At 53.1% G+C, this 18,865-nt stretch overlaps 2 protein-coding genes across 2 annotated transcripts; both read left to right on the forward strand.

Annotated features, from left to right (window-relative positions):
• Positions 1-13,471: 13,471 nt before the first annotated feature.
• On the forward strand, positions 13,472-16,980 carry LOC123258226. Its single transcript, XM_044718102.1, has 2 exons — positions 13,472-13,680; positions 16,560-16,980. The coding sequence occupies exons 1-2, from the start codon at positions 13,472-13,474 to the stop codon at positions 16,978-16,980; spliced, it is 630 nt and encodes a 209-aa protein (XP_044574037.1).
• A 40-nt stretch (positions 16,981-17,020) lies between these two features.
• Positions 17,021-18,053, forward strand: LOC123258227. Its single transcript, XM_044718103.1, has 2 exons — positions 17,021-17,786; positions 17,881-18,053. The coding sequence occupies exons 1-2, from the start codon at positions 17,021-17,023 to the stop codon at positions 18,051-18,053; spliced, it is 939 nt and encodes a 312-aa protein (XP_044574038.1).
• The last annotated feature ends 812 nt before the right edge of the window (positions 18,054-18,865 follow it).

Genomic DNA, 18,865 nt, shown 5'->3' on the forward strand with positions numbered 1-18,865 from the left:
ATACGAAAATAGCTTAAGGACCCCCTGTGGGTAAGTCCGGCGGCGGTACGCGCATCGAATCGAGCAAGGAGTCAGGGGAAAAGGATCAAGGATCCGCGGCAAAGCTGAGGCCCAAGGGTAAAAGAGTCGGGTGGAGTTATTCCCGGACACGACAGGTATCCTGGTGTAGTGGCGGCAACGACAGATCAGCCTGGCGTACGCCTTGTCTGCTCCTGACCGTTCGATCCAGGTGTGATCCTGTAACGCGAGGGATAGCCAACCCGGGAACTCAAGCCCACTAGTGAAACCAGGCAGGGACACCCCGGGAAGTCAAGAGAATCCTGAGCCAGGCGCTGGAGCGTATGCACAGCGATCCACCTGGAGTCAAAGGAGACGCGACGCCCACACCTCTGGCCTACCATAGATCCTGCGGGGCGTAGGCACGCAGGTGTTTGGAGGCGAGTGGCGAACGCGACCGGGGGCGTGTCCTGTAGGGTAGGAAGGCCCTTCGGGCCCTGATCCGGCCGCTAAGCAGCGAGGAGCATATCCTGCCCGGCGTATGCCTGGGAGGTGAGCCACTCGGTCTGTTAACACGGATTGGGTGCCGGCCACGGCGAAAGGGCAAATCCAGGCAAGCCAAAGGTTCCGAGTCCACGGCACCCCAAGCGGAGGTACAGCAACGGCAGAGGCGACGACGAGGGAGCAGCGGCAACAGGAGAGCAGCGACGACGAGGGAGCAGCGGCAGCAGCATAGCCGCGACGACGAGGGAGCAGCGGCAACCATAGAGCAGCGACGACGAGGGAGCAGCAGCGACGGACAGGCAGCGGCGGCGGAAGACGACAAGCAGCAACACAGGCCCCGCAACCAGAGTCCGTGAGTCCAAACGAAGGGAACCGAGAGCCGTTTCGGCGCCAGGCACCAAGACCGCACGACCTGCCGGGCGCAAGCTTTGGGAGGGCGTGCGTATTGGCACCAACCCGGAGCGGGGATCGGGGATCGACGGGAGGACGAGCGGTCGGTCGGAGCCAGACAGCCGGTGAGATTCTCTTTATTGCTTTGTAAATTAATTACAATAAAGGGGATTTATTTGAAAAGAAGCAATACCGTGTTATTTCTGGGCTCGGGCAATCACGTCGAATCAATAAATTCGGTGGAACGTACCCTCAACCTCTGTGAGCTAGCCGCGGCGTTTGAGCGAGCAAAACATAGCAAAACAGTTCGTTACACCTGGCGCCCAAACTACGTGATTGCTTTAGAGTCTAGGAGTAACACTGCTTCAAGCTGGGGAGGAAAAACTGGATCTACGCGCTTCGCAAAGAAGAGTTGTGCGAAGTGTGCAGAGAGCTCGGTCTCGCAGCGGATGGAACCGTGGAGAGCATGAGGGCACTGGTGGCAAGGTGGGCCGAAGAAAGAAAGGAGGATGAAGTGATGGTGGTCGCGCGGGGATTCGAGGAGAAGTTCGCGCAGAGGACCACGCCGAGGCAGAGAGCGGTGAGCGAATCGGAAAAGCTCATCCAAAGTCTGGCAGTGCCGGAAATGAAGAGCATGAGGAGCATGGAGCCACAAGCGCGGAAGCCAGTCCCGGTACAGGTGGACTATGCGAAGGTGGCGAGACAAGTCCGAGAGTGGTCGTTCCGATTCGACGGAACAGGGGATCCTCTCGAGTTCGTGGACCGAGTAGCATGGTCTGCCAAAACATACGGGATGGATATAAACACAATCCCGCGAGCGATGCCCGAACTACTCCAGGGCAGAGCGCAAAAATGGTTCCTAATGAACGACGAGAAGTGGCTCACATGGAAGGAGTTCAGAAGGAGCTTCGAGGCCTTTTTCCTGCCAAAAGGATACTTCGAGAAATTGGCAGACCAGGTAAAGCAGAGGAAGCAACAGCGAGGAGAGCCTTTCAAAGAGTACATGGTGGACCTTCAGGCGCTGATGAAGCCGTTAGGAAAGTCCACAAAGGAGGTCATCGATAGGCTCGTGGAGAACTGCATGCCACGCATGAAGATGTTCATGAGACCCTACGCATGTGCATCACTTGAGGAGGTCATGGGTCTAGCCGAAGAATTCGAAGAGCTGGCTTTGGAGGAGGAGGTCTTCAATAGACAGTCCCCAGCGGTAGACAGAAGATGGCCAAAGGAGGAGTTGCACCATAAACCACCGGAGCAACAGAGCCATCCAGGACAGGGATGGGGGCAGAGATGGCAGCCGGAGGAGCATCGCCAAATGCCACAGCAACAGCAGCCGAGCCAGCAATGGGCAGGCCCAAGGCAACAACAGCCGAACCAACAATGGGCAGCAAACCAAATCCAAAGGCAGCCGAATATGCAGCGGGCAGCGACGCCTAGACAGGGACACGTAGAAAACCCAGCACTGGCGTGCAACAGATGCGGAGGCATGGGCCATTGGGCCAGCGGGTGCAGAAACCGCAGAATTTTGTTCTGCAGGATGTGCGGCGCAGTGGGGTTGAGAAGCACGGAATGCTGCCAGAGAGCGGGAAACGTGCAGCGATCCCAGCCATAGAGAGGAAGGCGGAGATCGCGAGGTGCTGCCTCTCAGAGATAGTTGGAGGATTAACCGGAGACGATCAGCAATTGGCGGCGGTCATCAAGGACGGAGAAGCAGAAGTGAGGGCCATGGTGGGCACCGGGGCAACGGCTAGCTTCATTTCAGAAAAGCTAGCAGAGGACCCGGGAATCGCCGGAAAACGGAAAGCGACATGGAGACTAGTAAAGTTGGCCAACGGGAGCCACATAGAAACTCAAAGGGTACTCCTAACAACTGTAAGCTTTGGCAACAAGAAAAAGGATATGAATATGATAGTGTTGCCAGGCATGGGAGACAGCGCGGTGCTTGGATGGGATTTCCTCGCAGAATTCGGCACAACAATCAACTGCGCAGGCCACCAAGTCACGATCCCGAAGAGAGAGAGGTGGAGCGGATGCCTGGAGGATAGGCTGTCCATAGCGATAGCGGGACCCTCGGAGGAATGGGATCGCGAGCGGGACAAAAGGTTCATCGAAGAAGAGCTGGCGGCGTTCAGGAATCAGAAGGGTTGTTCAAACATAACCCAGCATAAAATCACGATGAAGGACGACATCCCAATTAAACAAAGATACTACCCAAAGAACCCCAAAATACAGGGGGAAATCAATGAAAAGGTGGAAGAACTGCTGGAGAAGGGATGCATCGAACCGTCAAACAGCGCCTACAGCTCACCCATTGTCATGGTGAAGAAGAAGACAGGCCAGTGGAGGATGTGCGTAGACTTTCGGCAGATAAACGCAAAGTCAGTGAAGGATGCGTACCCCATGCCCAGAATAAACTTCATTTTGGAGCAATTGAGGGAGGCAAAATTTTTCAGCAGCCTCGACCTGAAGGACGGCTATTGGCAAATCCCACTGGAGGAAGAGAGCCGGAAATACACGGCCTTTACGGTACCAGGAAAAGGTCTGTACCAGTGGAAGGGTATGCCGTTCTGGCTACAATCGGCTTCGGCAACTTTTCAAAGGGCTCTAGACCAGGTCATAGGCCCGGACATGGCTCCCCACGCATTCGCGTACCAGGACGATATAATAGTGATCGGGCGCACGAGGGAGGAGCACATGGCAAATTTGAGGGAAGTTTTCCGAAGACTGAAGGCGGCGAACCTAAGGATAAACACAGAGAAGTGCCATTTCTTCAGGGAAGAGCTTTTGTAACTAGGCCACCGGATAACGAGTCACTGAATTGGTATGGATCCGGGAAAAGTCGCAGCGATCACGGAATTGGAACCACCAACGAACGTGAAAGGGGTACGGCAGTTCATAGGAATGGCGTCGTGGTATCGACGGTTCGTTCCCGATTTCGCGGGGGTCGCAAAACCATTGAACGATCTCCTGCGAAAGGGAACAAAGTGGGAGTGGACGTCGAGACAGCAAGAAGCGTTCGAAAAGTTAAAGTCGCGGTTAGCAGAGGACCTGGTGCTGGCATGCCCCGACTTCACGAAGAAGTTTGTACTGCAAACGGACGCCAGCGATTACGGCGTAGGCGCAGTGCTGACGCAGGACACGGATGAGGGCGAGCGAGTGGTCGCTTACGCCAGCCGAACGCTAATAGGTGCGGAGAAGAACTACTCGGCAACAGAGAAAGAGTGTCTTGCAATAATCTGGGCAATTCGGCAAATTCGGCCAATTTGGTTTGGCTCGCTGAAGAAGAAACTAAAAGAAAACCCACAGAAGTATCCGGAATACGTCGAGGAGGCAGGCCTGATTTACCGACATGTTCCACACAGAGCCGGAAGCGAGGAAGTGGCATCGTGGAAATTATGTGTGCCAATGTACATGAGGCAACAGGTGCTGAAGGAGAACCACGACGCACCAACAGCAGGACATTTAGGCGGAAGGAAAACAATTGCGAAGGTAGCAGCAAGGTACTTCTGGCCAGGGATGCAGAGGGTTGTGAGGAAATACGTCAGGAAATGCGAGACATGCCTGCGCTATAAACCGAGCCAGATGCAGGCCGCGGGGAAGATGTTAACACAGGTCCCAGAGGAGCCGTGGGCGACGGTATGTGCAGACTTCGTGGGACCGTTGCCGAGGTCCAAGCATGGGAACACCATGCTACTAGTGATGATCGATCGGTTCTCAAAATGGACAGAAATGGTCCCAATGCGGAAAGCCACAACAGAGACGCTGCAGAAGGCAGTTCGTGAAAGGATCATCGCCAGGTACGGGGTGCCAAAGGTAATGGTGACGGACAATGGTGTTCAATTCACCAGCCGGAGCTTCAAAAAATTCCTCGAGGAGCTCGGAGTTCGCCACCAGTTCACTGCGCCATACACGCCTCAGGAAAACCCGACGGAAAGGGCAAACCGGACGGTGAAGACGATGATCGCCCAGTTTGCAGGAAAAGACCAAAGGTCGTGGGACGAGCACTGGCCAGAATTGATGCTGGCGGTGAACTCGAGCGTGTCGGACTCCACGGGATACTCTCCGTGTTTCATCACCCAAGGCAGAGAGCCAAGAATGCCGAAAGCAATTTTCGACCAGGGGGCATTGGGGACAGGAGAAGCCCAAGCCACTCCCTCAGAAAATGCGGAAAAATTAAAAGAAGTGTTCGAGCTGGTGCGGAGAAACATGGAGCGCGCGGCGCAGGAGCAAGCTCGGCACTACAATCTGAGGAGGCGGGAGTGGAGCCCGAAGATCGGCGACATAGTGTGGGCGAAAGAACACCATCTATCTAAAGCGGCCGAAGGTTTTGCGGCGATGCTAGCGCCGAGATACGACGGGCCATATGCAGTAACAAATTTCATTTCGCCGGTGATCGCCGTGCTACGTCACGGGATCACAAAGAAAGAGAGGAGAGCCCACATAAGCGAGCTAAAAGCCCAGGCGGAGGAATCGGCACCGAAGGCGTAGGATAGAAGTAAAAGGAGAGGGTACGATCACCAATAGGGAAAAAAACCGCAAAACACATATACAACCACGGATCTTTGGCGGTCCATAAATGCACCGGTAAATCATAGTTGATGAGTGTCACCAACCTAGTTAGCTACGGGATTGTTAATAACTGTCAGACGAATGCGTCCCGAAAGAGCAGTCCATAAATGATGCACCAAAAGAACCGCAAGAACGGATCTGTACCAGGCGGCGGGCCTATAAAAGGCAGCAGCGGACACGGGCCGGCCTTTTTCTACTAGTATAACATGGAAGCTAAGCAGTCATCCCAGCCGTCACCCCACGCCTCGCCAGTCGTCTCGTCGGATGAGAGCGACCTGGAGATCCTGGACTTGCCAGGTTGGGACGTCCGGCGGCTCCAGTCAACGAGGAGGGTCCTCCGGGTGATGGCCCGGGGGTCCAATGGAGTCACGGCGATCCCGGTGGGAAAGGCCAGGACGGAGGAGGAGGACCACCGGCCGAGCCAGAACCTACAGGCGATGAGAAGGAGACGGAGGAGGAGCCAGGACCGGCGGAAGGCGGGCGCTACCCTGGCGCTGGCAAGGGCCAGGACTAGGCTGGCGGAGGAGATGGCCCGTGAGGCGACCCACCGGTGGAGAACGGAAGCAGCGGCAGGGCGTGCCGCAATGCTCCAAGGAGCGGCGCGCCGGAGGTGCCGGCAGAACAGGGCCACCCGGCGGGGCCATTGGGCCAGGAAGGAGGCGCAGGACGCGCGGATAAGGAGGATGACGGGGCCACGGGAGTGGCCAAGCCGGAAGTGGCAGCCGGCGAGGCCACCCACCCCGCACCCGCAGGAGCGGAAGGAGGAGAAGACAGAGGAGGAGCCGTGGACGAGAGGTCCATGGGTGTGGCCAGCCCCGAAGGTGAGGCCGGGGCTGGAGAGGCAAGTCTCCTGCCCGGAGAAGAGGCCGCCGAGGCCGGTGCTCCAAAGGGCCGAGTCGACAGGAGATGGAGGAGTAGTGCCCGAGCAGAACTGGCCGCCGGAGCTAAAGAGGAAGGTGGAGGAAGAGGCCCAAAGGAGGAAGGAAAAGCCGGGCAGGTGGAGCACAGTCTGGCAGATCGGGCCAGAAAGTTTCCGGGTGCGCGGCGGCCAGAACTGGATACGCGTCACCCGGAAGCTATAGAATAATAGAAAAAAAAACAGAAAAATAAGGAATAATTAAATATAGATCGCAAAACGAAACACTCAAGGAAAAAATGGGGGGAAGGGGAAGTCTAAAGGACAAAAAAAAAAAAAAAAAAATACATACATATTTAAAAAAAAAATGAAAAGAAAAAAAATTCAAAAAAAAAAAACAAAAAAAAATATATATATTTAAAAAAAATATAAAATAAGAAAAATATTTAAAAAAAAAAAAAAGGAAAATGAAAAGAAAAAATATTAGAAAAAATGAAAATGAAATGAAAAAACATTAGAAATGAAAAAAAAAGAAACAAGGGAAAATAGATATATATATTAAAGATATATAAAAGATGAAAAAAATATTTAAAAAAAAAAATATATAAAATATATAAGAGTACATATATATAACTATATATACAAAAAAAAGGAAAAAAAGCGGTACTCGCAACAAAATAGGGAAATGGAAGGGGAACGACCCTAAAGTCACCCGAAGAAGGGGGAAGTGGATAAGGGTATCCACACACAAAAATATCCACACGCAAAAGGAGAAAAAAAAAAAATCAAAAAACAAAAAATTTTGCAAAACAACAACAAACATGAAGCTGGAACCACAAACATGCAAGTCAGCACTGCAGCGTCGGACGGGCCAGCGCTGCGGTGTTTAGAGATACGGAAGAAGAGAAAGGTATCAAGGGAGAAATGCGTCGAGCACAGACGGCATGCGGGGGCAGCAGACACAGACGGCATGCGGGGGCAGCAGCGGGGGCAGAAGGAACCAGCACGGCGTCGCGCACGGAAGAGGGCGAAAGAGGAGTCACCGTGGAACGTAACGGTGCCGGCCGGGCCTCCGCGGCCGCGCTCGAAGGTCATAGGAAACAGCGGGGACGGCGGGGGACGAAGCGGCCGGCGACCGCGCAGCTTTGTTTACAAAATGCACAAAAACACAGAAATGCATTTGAATGTCCAGGGGGGGATCGCGGGGTATCGGGACGAAGTCCGATGACCGGCACAAAATAATGCGGATCGGAGGCCCGAACGGGGCAATCGGGGGGGAACAATAAAGAAAGCCCGCCGATAGAAAGACGGCGGGCTTGGAGAAAGCTACCGGAGAAAGTGAAGGAGCGGAGGATTAACGGCAGGAAGTGGATTCGCAAGGATTAACGGGCGCCTCTGGCACTATATAAGGAGGGCCCCTGAAGCGAATCGAGTCCGAGTCTTCTAGGGAAGCTGGGAGAGTGAGTGAAAGACCCCCCGTGGGTAAGTCTGCCATTCAAGTTGGAAAGCATCCTTGAAGGACCCCCCGTGGGTAAGTCCGACAGTCTTCAGTGCGGGCTATTAAAGCGAGTGAGCAAGGATATACGAAAATAGCTTAAGGACCCCCTGTGGGTAAGTCCGGCGGCGGTACGCGCATCGAATCGAGCAAGGAGTCAGGGGAAAAGGATCAAGGATCCGCGGCAAAGCTGAGGCCCAAGGGTAAAAGAGTCGGGTGGAGTTATTCCCGGACACGACAGGTATCCTGGTGTAGTGGCGGCAACGACGGATCAGCCTAGCGTACGCCTTGTCTGCTCCTGACCGTTCGATCCAGGTGTGCAGGGACACCCCGGGAAGTCAAGAGAATCCTGATCCAGGCGCTGGAGCGTATGCACAGCGATCCACCTGGAGTCAAAGGAGACGCGACGCCCACACCTCTGGCCTACCATAGATCCTGCGGGGCGTAGGCACGCAGGTGTTTGGAGGCGAGTGGCGAACGCGACCGGGGGCGTGTCCTGTAGGGTAGGAAGGCCCTTCGTGCCCTGATCCGGCCGCTAAGCAGCGAGGACCATATCCTGCCCGGCGTATGCCTGGGAGGTGAGCCACTCGGTCTGTTAACACGGATTGGGTGCCGGCCACGGCGAAAGGGCAAATCCAGGCAAGCCAAAGGTTCCGAGTCCACGGCACCCCAAGCGGAGGTACAGCAACGGTAGAGGCGACGACGAGGGAGCAGCGGCAACAGGAGAGCAGCAACGACGAGGGAGCAGCGGCAGCAGCATAGCCGCGACGACGAGGGAGCAGCGGCAACCGTAGAGCAGCGACGACGAGGGAGCAGCAGCGACGGACAGGCAGCGGCGGCGGAAGACGACAAGCAGCAACACAGGCCCCGCAACCAGAGTCCGTGAGTCCAAACGAAGGGAACCGAGAGCCGTTTCGGCGCCAGGCACCAAGACCGCACGACCTGCCGGGCGCAAGCTTTGGGAGGGCGTGCGTATTGGCACCAACCCGGAGCGGGGATCGGGGATCGACGGGAGGACGAGCGGTCGGTCGGAGCCAGACAGCCGGTGAGATTCTCTTTATTGCTTTGTAAATTAATTACAATAAAGGGGATTTATTTGAAAAGAAGCAATACCGTGTTATTTCTGGGCTCGGGCAATCACGTCGAATCAATAAATTCGGTGGAACGTACCCTCAACCTCTGTGAGCTAGCCGCGGCGTTTGAGCGAGCAAAACATAGCAAAACAGTTCGTTACACCTGGCGCCCAAACTACGTGATTGCTTTAGAGTCTAGGAGTAACACTGCTTCAAGCTGGGGAGGAAAAACTGGATCTACGCGCTTCGCAAAGAAGAGTTGTGCGAAGTGTGCAGAGAGCTCGGTCTCGCAGCGGATGGAACCGTGGAGAGCATGAGGGCACTGGTGGCAAGGTGGGCCGAAGAAAGAAAGGAGGATGAAGTGATGGTGGTCGCGCGGGGATTCGAGGAGAAGTTCGCGCAGAGGACCACGCCGAGGCAGAGAGCGGTGAGCGAATCGGAAAAGCTCATCCAAAGTCTGGCAGTGCCGGAAATGAAGAGCATGAGGAGCATGGAGCCACAAGCGCGGAAGCCAGTCCCGGTACAGGTGGACTATGCGAAGGTGGCGAGACAAGTCCGAGAGTGGTCGTTCCGATTCGACGGAACAGGGGATCCTCTCGAGTTCGTGGACCGAGTAGCATGGTCTGCCAAAACATACGGGATGGATATAAACACAATCCCGCGAGCGATGCCCGAACTACTCCAGGGCAGAGCGCAAAAATGGTTCCTAATGAACGACGAGAAGTGGCTCACATGGAAGGAGTTCAGAAGGAGCTTCGAGGCCTTTTTCCTGCCAAAAGGATACTTCGAGAAATTGGCAGACCAGGTAAAGCAGAGGAAGCAACAGCGAGGAGAGCCTTTCAAAGAGTACATGGTGGACCTTCAGGCGCTGATGAAGCCGTTAGGAAAGTCCACAAAGGAGGTCATCGATAGGCTCGTGGAGAACTGCATGCCACGCATGAAGATGTTCATGAGACCCTACGCATGTGCATCACTTGAGGAGGTCATGGGTCTAGCCGAAGAATTCGAAGAGCTGGCTTTGGAGGAGGAGGTCTTCAATAGACAGTCCCCAGCGGTAGACAGAAGATGGCCAAAGGAGGAGTTGCACCATAAACCACCGGAGCAACAGAGCCATCCAGGACAGGGATGGGGGCAGAGATGGCAGCCGGAGGAGCATCGCCAAATGCCACAGCAACAGCAGCCGAGCCAGCAATGGGCAGGCCCAAGGCAACAACAGCCGAACCAACAATGGGCAGCAAACCAAATCCAAAGGCAGCCGAATATGTAGCGGGCAGCGACGCCTAGACAGGGACACGTAGAAAACCCAGCACAGGCGTGCAACAGATGCGGAGGCATGGGCCATTGGGCCAGCGGGTGCAGAAACCCCAGAATTTTGTTCTGCAGGATGTGCGGCGCAGTGGGGGTGAGAAGCACGGAATGCTGCCAGAGAGCGGGAAACGTGCAGCGATCCCAGCCATAGAGAGGAAGGCGGAGATCGCGAGGTGCTGCCTCTCAGAGATAGTTGGAGGATTAACCGGAGACGATCAGCAATTGGCGGCGGTCATCAAGGTCGGAGGAGCAGAAGTGAGGGCCATGGTGGACACCGGGGCAACGGCTAGCTTCATTTCAGAAAAGCTAGCAGAGGACCCGGGAATCGCCGGAGAACGGAAAGCGACAAGGAGACTAGTTAAGTTGGCCAACGGGAGCCACATAGAAACTCAAAGGTTACTCCTAACAACTGTAAGCTTTGGCAACAAGAAAAAGGATATGAATATGATAGTGTTGCCAGGCATGGGAGACAGCGCGGTGCTTGGATGGGATTTCCTCGCAGAATTCGGCACAACAATCAACTGCGCAGGCCACCAAGTCACGATCCCGAAGAGAGAGAGGTGGAGCGGATGCCTGGAGGATAGGCTGTCCATAGCGATAGCGGGACCCTCGGAGGAATGGGATCGCGAGCGGGACAAAAGGTTCATCGAAGAAGAGCTGGCGGCGTTCAGGAATCAGAAGGGTTGTTCAAACATAACCCAGCATAAAATCACGATGAAGGACGACATCCCAATTAAACAAAGATACTACCCAAAGAACCCCAAAATACAGGGGGAAATCAATGAAAAGGTGGAAGAACTGCTGGAGAAGGGATGCATCGAACCGTCAAACAGCGCCTACAGCTCACCCATTGTCATGGTGAAGAAGAAGACGGGCCAGTGGAGGATGTGCGTAGACTTTCGGCAGATAAACGCAAAGTCAGTGAAGGATGCGTACCCCATGCCCAGAATAAACTTCATTTTGGAGCAATTGAGGGAGGCAAAATTTTTCAGCGGCCTCGACCTGAAGGACGGCTATTGGCAAATCCCACTGGAGGAAGAGAGCCGGAAATACACGGCCTTTACGGTACCAGGGAAAGGTCTGTACCAGTGGAAGGTGATGCTGTTCGGGCTACACTCGGCTTCGGCAACTTTTCAAAGGGCTCTAGACCAGGTCATAGGCCCGGACATGGCTCCCCACGCATTCGCGTACCAGGACGATATAATAGTGATCGGGCGCACGAGGGCACATGGCAAATTTAAGGGAAGTTTTCCGAAGACTGAAGGCGGCGAACCTAAGGATAAACACAGAGAAGTGCCATTTCTTCAGGGAAGAGCTTTTGTACCTAGGCCACCGGATAACGAGTCACGGAATTGGTATGGATCCGGGAAAAGTCGCAGCGATCACGGAATTGGAACCACCAACGAACGTGAAAGGGGTACGGCAGTTCATAGGAACGGCGTCGTGGTATCGACGGTTCGTTCCCGATTTCGCGGGGGTCGCAAAACCCTTGAACGATCTCCTGCGAAAGGGAACAAAGTGGGAGTGGACGTCGAGACAGCAAGAAGCGTTCGAAAAGTTAAAGTCGCGGTTAATGGCGCTGAAGTGGTTAAACAACATAGAGAGCCTACTTGGAAGGATCGCGAGATGGGTTTTCGAGCTGCAGCAATACGATTACGTAATCAGCTATAGGAAAGGCAAGTTGAACGTAGTCGCGGATGCACTTTCCCGCCAGCCGATCGTGGAGAAGCTGAGGAGTGCCACAGCAACGGAAGACGCGGAATGCGTTTGGGTTGGCTCGCTGAAGAAGAAACTAAAAGAAAACCCACAGAAGTATCCGGAATACGTCGAGGAGGCAGGCCTGATTTACCGACATGTTCCACACAGAGCCGGAAGCGAGGAAGTGGCATCGTGGAAATTATGTGTGCCAATGTACATGAGGCAACAGGTGCTGAAGGAGAACCACGACGCACCAACAGCAGGACATTTAGGCGGAAGGAAAACAATTGCGAAGGTAGCAGCAAGGTACTTCTGGCCAGGGATGCAGAGGGACGTGAGGAAATACGTCAGGAAATGCGAGACATGCCTGCGCTATAAACCGAGCCAGATGCAGGCCGCGGGGAAGATGTTAACACAGGTCCCAGAGGAGCCGTGGGCGACGGTATGTGCAGACTTCGTGGGACCGTTGCCGAGGTCCAAGCATGGGAACACCATGCTACTAGTGATGATCGATCGGTTCTCAAAATGGACAGAAATGGTCCCAATGCGGAAAGCCACAACAGAGACGCTGCAGAAGGCAGTTCGGGAAAGGATCATCGCCAGGTACGGGGTGCCAAAGGTAATGGTGACGGACAATGGTGTTCAATTCACCAGCCGGAGCTTCAAAAAATTCCTCGAGGAGCTCGGAGTTCGCCACCAGTTCACTGCACCATACACGCCTCAGGAAAACCCGACGGAAAGGGCAAACCGGACGGTGAAGACGATGATCGCCCAGTTTGCAGGAAAAGACCAAAGGACGTGGGACGAGCACTGGCCAGAATTGATGCTGGCGGTGAACTCGAGCGTGTCGGACTCCACGGGATACTCTCCGTGTTTCATCACCCAAGGCAGAGAGCCAAGAATGCCGAAAGCAATTTTCGACCAGGGGGCATTGGGGACAGGAGAAGCCCAAGCCACTCCCTCAGAAAATGCGGAAAAATTAAAAGAAGTGTTCGAGCTGGTGCGGAGAAACATGGAGCGCGCGGCGCAGGAGCAAGCTCGGCACTACAATCTGAGGAGGCGGGAGTGGAGCCCGAAGATCGGCGACATAGTGTGGGCGAAAGAACACCATCTATCTAAAGCGGCCGAAGGTTTTGCGGCGAAGCTAGCGCCGAGATACGACGGGCCATATGCAGTAACAAATTTCATTTCGCCGGTGATCGCCGTGCTACGTCACGGGATCACAAAGAAAGAGAGGAGAGCCCACATAAGCGAGCTAAAAGCCCAGGCGGAGGAATCGGCACCGAAGGCGTAGGATAGAAGTAAAAGGAGAGGGTACGATCACCAATAGGGAAAAAAACCGCAAAACACATATACAACCACGGATCTTTGGCGGTCCATAAATGCACCGGTAAATCATAGTTGATGAGTGTCACCAACCTAGTTAGCTACGGGATTGTTAATAACTGTCAGACGAATGCGTCCCGAAAGAGCAGTCCATAAATGATGCACCAAAAGAACCGCAAGAACGGATCTGTACCAGGCGGCGGGCATATAAAAGGCAGCAGCGGACACGGGCCGGCCTTTTTCTACTAGTATAACATGGAAGCTAAGCAGTCATCCCAGCCGTCACCCCACGCCTCGCCAGTCGTCTCGTCGGATGAGAGCGACCTGGAGATCCTGGACTTGCCAGGTTGGGACGTCCGGCGGCTCCAGTCAACGAGGAGGGTCCTCCGGGTGATGGCCCGGGGGGCCAATGGAGTCACGGCGATCCCGGTGGGAAAGGCCAGGACGGAGGAAAAGCCGGGCAGGTGGAGCACAGTCTGGCAGATCGGGCCAGAAAGTTTCCGGGTGCGCGGCGGCCAGAACGGGATACGCGTCACCCGGAAGCTATAGAATAATAGAAAAAAAAACAGAAAAATAAGGAATAATAAAATATAGATCGCAAAACGAAACACTCAAGGAAAAAATGGGGGGAAGGGAAAGTCTAAAGAACAAAAAAAAAAAAAAAAAATACATACATATTTAAAAAAAAAATGAAAAGAAAAAAAATTCAAAAAAAAAAAAAAAATATATATATATATTTAAAAAAAATATAAAATAAGAAAAATATTTAAAAAAAAAAAAGGAAAATGAAATGAAAAAATATTAGAAAAAATGAAAATGAAATGAAAAAACATTAGAAATGAAAAAAAAAAGAAACAAGGGAAAATAGATATATATATTAACAATATATATAAGATGAAAAAAATATTAAAAAAAAAAAAATATATAAAATATATAAGAGTACATATATATAACTATATATACAAAAAAAAGGAAAAAAAGCGGTACTCGCAACAAAAAATAGGGAAATGGAAGGGGAACGACCCTAAAGTCACCCGAAGAAGGGGGGAAGTGGATAAGGGTATCCACACACAAAAATATCCACACGCAAAAGGAGACAAAAAAAAATCAAAAAACAAAAAATTTTGCAAAAGAACAACAAACATGAAGCTGGAACCACAAAGCTTCTGTCGTTTCCGAAGAAGGGGGGAAGTGTGAGGAGATTAGATCTCCCACACACCAAGACAGGTGGCAAGAGGGGCAACAGCGGGGGGTGGACATGCAAGTCGGCACTGCAGCGTCGGACGGGCCAGCGCTGCGGTGTTTAGAGATACGGAAGAAGAGAAAGGTATCAAGGGAGAAATGCGTCGAGCACAGACGGCATGCGGGGGCAGCAGACACAGACGGCATGCGGGGGCAGCAGCGGGGGCAAGAGGAACCAGCACGGCGTCGCGCACGGAAGAGGGCGAAAGAGGAGTCACCGTGGAACGTAACGGTGCCGGCCGGGCCTCCGCGGCCGCGCTCGAAGGTCATAGGAAACAGCGGGGACGGCGGGGGACGAAGCGGCCGGCGACCGCGCAGCTGTGTTTACAAAATGCACAAAAACACAGAAATGCATTTGAATGTCCAGGGGGGGATCGCGGGGTATCGGGACGAAGTCCGATGACCGGCACAAAATAATGCGGATCGGAAGCCCGAACGGGGCAATCGGGGGGGAACAATAAAGAAAGCCCGCCGATAGAAAGACGGCGGGCTTGGAGAAAGCTAACGGAGAAAGTGAAGGAGCGGAGGATTAACGGCAGGAAGTGGATTCGCAAGGATTAACGGGCGCCTCTGGCACTATATAAGGAGGGCCCCTGGAGCGAATCGAGTCCGAGTCTTCTAGGGAAGCTGGGAGAGTGAGTGAAAGACCCCCAGTGGGTAAGTCTGCCATTCAAGTTGGGAAGATCCTTGAAGAGTTAGGAGTACAGGCTGAAGGACCCCCCGTGGGTAAGTCCGACAGTCTTCAGTGCGGGCTATTAAAGCGAGTGAGCAAGGATATACGAAAATAGCTTAAGGACCCCCTGTGGGTAAGTCCGGCGGCGGTACGCGCATCGAATCGAGCAAGGAGTCAGGGGAAAAGGATCAAGGATCCGCGGCAAAGCTGAGGCCCAAGGGTAAAAGAGTCGGGTGGAGTTATTCCCGGACACGACAGGTATCCTGGTGTAGTGGCGGCAACGACAGATCAGCCTGGCGTACGCCTTGTCTGCTCCTGACCGTTCGATCCAGGTGTGATCCTGTAACGCGAGGGATAGCCAACCCGGGAACTCAAGCCCACTAGTGAAACCAGGCAGGGACACCCCGGGAAGTCAAGAGAATCCTGAGCCAGGCGCTGGAGCGTATGCACAGCGATCCACCTGGAGTCAAAGGAGACGCGACGCCCACACCTCTGGCCTACCATAGATCCTGCGGGGCGTAGGCACGCAGGTGTTTGGAGGCGAGTGGCGAACGCGACCGGGGGCGTGTCCTGTAGGGTAGGAAGGCCCTTCGGGCCCTGATCCGGCCGCTAAGCAGCGAGGAGCATATCCTGCCCGGCGTATGCCTGGGAGGTGAGCCACTCGGTCTGTTAACACGGATTGGGTGCCGGCCACGGCGAAAGGGCAAATCCAGGCAAGCCAAAGGTTCCGAGTCCACGGCACCCCAAGCGGAGGTACAGCAACGGCAGAGGCGACGACGAGGGAGCAGCGGCAACAGGAGAGCAGCGACGACGAGGGAGCAGCGGCAGCAGCATAGCCGCGACGACGAGGGAGCAGCGGCAACCATAGAGCAGCGACGACGAGGGAGCAGCAGCGACGGACAGGCAGCGGCGGCGGAAGACGACAAGCAGCAACACAGGCCCCGCAACCAGAGTCCGTGAGTCCAAACGAAGGGAATCGAGAGCCGTTTCGGCCCCAGGCACCAAGACCGCACGACCTGCCGGGCGCAAGCTTTGGGAGGGCGTGCGTATTGGCACCAACCCGGAGCGGGGATCGGGAATCGACGGGAGGACGAGCGGTCGGTCGGCTGAGCCAGACAGCCGGTGAGATTCTCTTTATTGCTTTGTAAATTAATTACAATAAAGGGGATTTATTTGAAAAGAAGCAATACCGTGTTATTTCTGGGCTCGGGCAATCACGTCGAATCAATAAATTCGGTGGAACGTACCCTCAACCTCTGTGAGCTAGCCGCGGCGTTTGTTGCGAGCAAAACATAGCAAAACAGTTCGTTACAACTTACTGAAACGAACACTATATACCGCTACACTAACTCATGAAGAACTTGAAACCATAGTCATCGATATTGAAGCTATTTTAAATTCTCGTCCGTTGACATCCGTCTCTTCCAGCCCGAGGGATCTTACGGCATTAACGCCAGGGCACTTCCTGATTGGAGAACCTCTAACGGCATCACCTGATATTCACCAATCAAGGCGACGCACAGGGTTACTCACTCGGTTGAAGCGGATCGAACAACTACGAAAGGAATTCTGGACACGTTGGAGCCACGAGTACTTACATGAGCTACAGAATCGATCGAAGTGGCCAAGAAGTTGCAAAACAGTAAAGATTGGTGATCTGGTTATAATAAAGGAAGACAACATCGCTCCGTTGAACTGGCCCCTGGGACGCATCGTAGCAGTCCATCCTGGTAAAGACGGCGAGATCCGAGTGGCAGAAATACGGACAACATTCGGCAATATAACTCGTGCCATACATCGACTGGCGGTGCTACCAATCAACGATAAGAAGGAAGAACCCGACCTCTAAAATAAAAAAAAAAAAAAAAAAAAAAATGCTTGACTTAACAATGGTACTCATCTGGGTGATACCCGGACTGACTCTGCCCACACCCCCTCCACCTGAAAGGAAGGCTAATAACCCGGTTGTCATCACACCAATCAACAACGTAACCAGGACCATCATAGAAGCCACTGATAGGATATCAATCAAATCTGCCGAATGGACACTCATCACATTTTTTGATCTCAGTCAGCTGGCCCGAGAGATCAAGACGGTCAAACGAGGCATCCAATCTATAAAACAATGGTGCCCAACGGCTTACGAGGTCTGTCCCACGATCATACAAACATTGCAACAGGAAGTGGCAGAAATCCAAGATGCTGATCAGTTAATGCATCATCAACGGCAAAAACGCGGAGCACTGAACATCGTTGGAAATATCGCGAATGGGCTGTTCGGAGTACTCGATGATCAGTACGCCAAACGGATGGAAGAAATTATTGGTAAACTAAGAACCCAAGAAAGCATCACGCATAAAATAGTAGAGAACCAGACGTCAGTTCTGGATACCACCATCAACATTATGCGGAGTACGACGATCGAAACGCAGAAGAGGATGCAGGACCTAGAAGCCATCCTGGCCAGAATCAAGGTGAGAAGCCATGCGGCTGATCGGTATCTGCCACATGCAGTTTCAGAGTTCGTCGTCGTGGCAAGTCACATTCGTCGAGTTCAGGATGCTGTCCCTGCATTGGTGTCGGTAGAACAAGTGAAACAGGTGATCACAAAAATACAAACACACCTTCCACCGGGAAGACGATTACCCATCACAAGTGAGACAGCACGAGACTTACATATATCGACTGGCGACCACAAGGGTACAAGAAACCGAGGACTTACTAATGTTCCATACGAGTGTTCCATTAGTCGAAGAAGACGAATTCACAGTATATCGGATGGAGTCAATTCCACAAATAACGAGAGAAGGCCTGGTGATAACCAAGACGGAAACAAAATATCTAGCAGTCGATGATCATCGGAAACTTTGCGATCAATCAAGAACACCTCAGTCAGTGTATCAGCGGGACGAACGGAAATAAGGTATGCGAGTTTAAGCAAACACTATTGGGCCCGGACGCCCATCAACTCCCTTGTACGATGGCGGCACTATCAAGACATCGGGCAAGGGAATGTAAGCCAGAACCAATCAAGGGGACCAGTTATTGGGTTCAATTAACAGAGCAGAATGCATGGATCTTTGGGACAACGAAGACAATAACAATGACCTATGTATGCTCGGACGAAAAAGATCAAATCATCATCGACGGCGTAGGCAAGCTGACAATCAGGCAAGATTGTGTGATCCAAAGCCCGACCATTACATTGTTGGGGCGGGCGCAGTTTAACTCATCAGGAACAATAAGGATGTCAGGAAGTTACGTTCACGAGTGGCCATCACATGAAAAAATAAGGACAACAGAAGGACAGTTGGAAGCAACATTAGATCAGCTAGACCAACTACATGCAGAGGTGCAGGGGTTAAAAAAAGGGACAAAGCAAGCACAGGAAGAGGTGGACAACGAGGCAGACTAGAATCTGGTTCATCAATATTCCGGAGTAATAATGTCAGGAGTAGCAATCCTCATAGCCGCATGGGCAGGGTACACGCGGTGTGCCCGGAAGGACACCTCAGCAACCCATCACCGGAGGACGACAATAACCCAAGGAGAAGAATTCCAGCTGGTCGAACAACGACCCGGGCTGGCCATGTTGGCAAGAGATGGACACCACAAGAGATTTGAAGTGTACGATCCAGAGACTCCACAGTAAAAGGCAAGCAAGACATACATAGTTATAGGAAGGGTTTATTAAATTAAGGTAATCTTAAGAAGCTTCTCCATCACTGGTACCC

This window comes from Drosophila ananassae, assembly GCF_017639315.1.
Source record: "Drosophila ananassae strain 14024-0371.13 chromosome Y unlocalized genomic scaffold, ASM1763931v2 tig00000119, whole genome shotgun sequence".
NCBI lineage: Eukaryota > Metazoa > Arthropoda > Insecta > Diptera > Drosophilidae > Drosophila > Drosophila ananassae.

Excerpts from the sequence above, each read along its gene's own strand:
- LOC123258226 (XM_044718102.1), top strand. The coding sequence starts at position 13,472 with ATGGAAGCTAAGCAGTCATCCCAGCCGTCACCCCACGCCTCGCCAGTC. Across the intron at positions 13,681-16,559 it reads ACGGAGGAAAAGCCGGGCAG|CCCGAGGGATCTTACGGCAT; the intron begins GTGGAGCACAGT and ends CGTCTCTTCCAG.
- LOC123258227 (XM_044718103.1), top strand. The coding sequence starts at position 17,021 with ATGGTACTCATCTGGGTGATACCCGGACTGACTCTGCCCACACCCCCT. Across the intron at positions 17,787-17,880 it reads AAGACGATTACCCATCACAA|TCGAAGAAGACGAATTCACA; the intron begins GTGAGACAGCAC and ends GTGTTCCATTAG.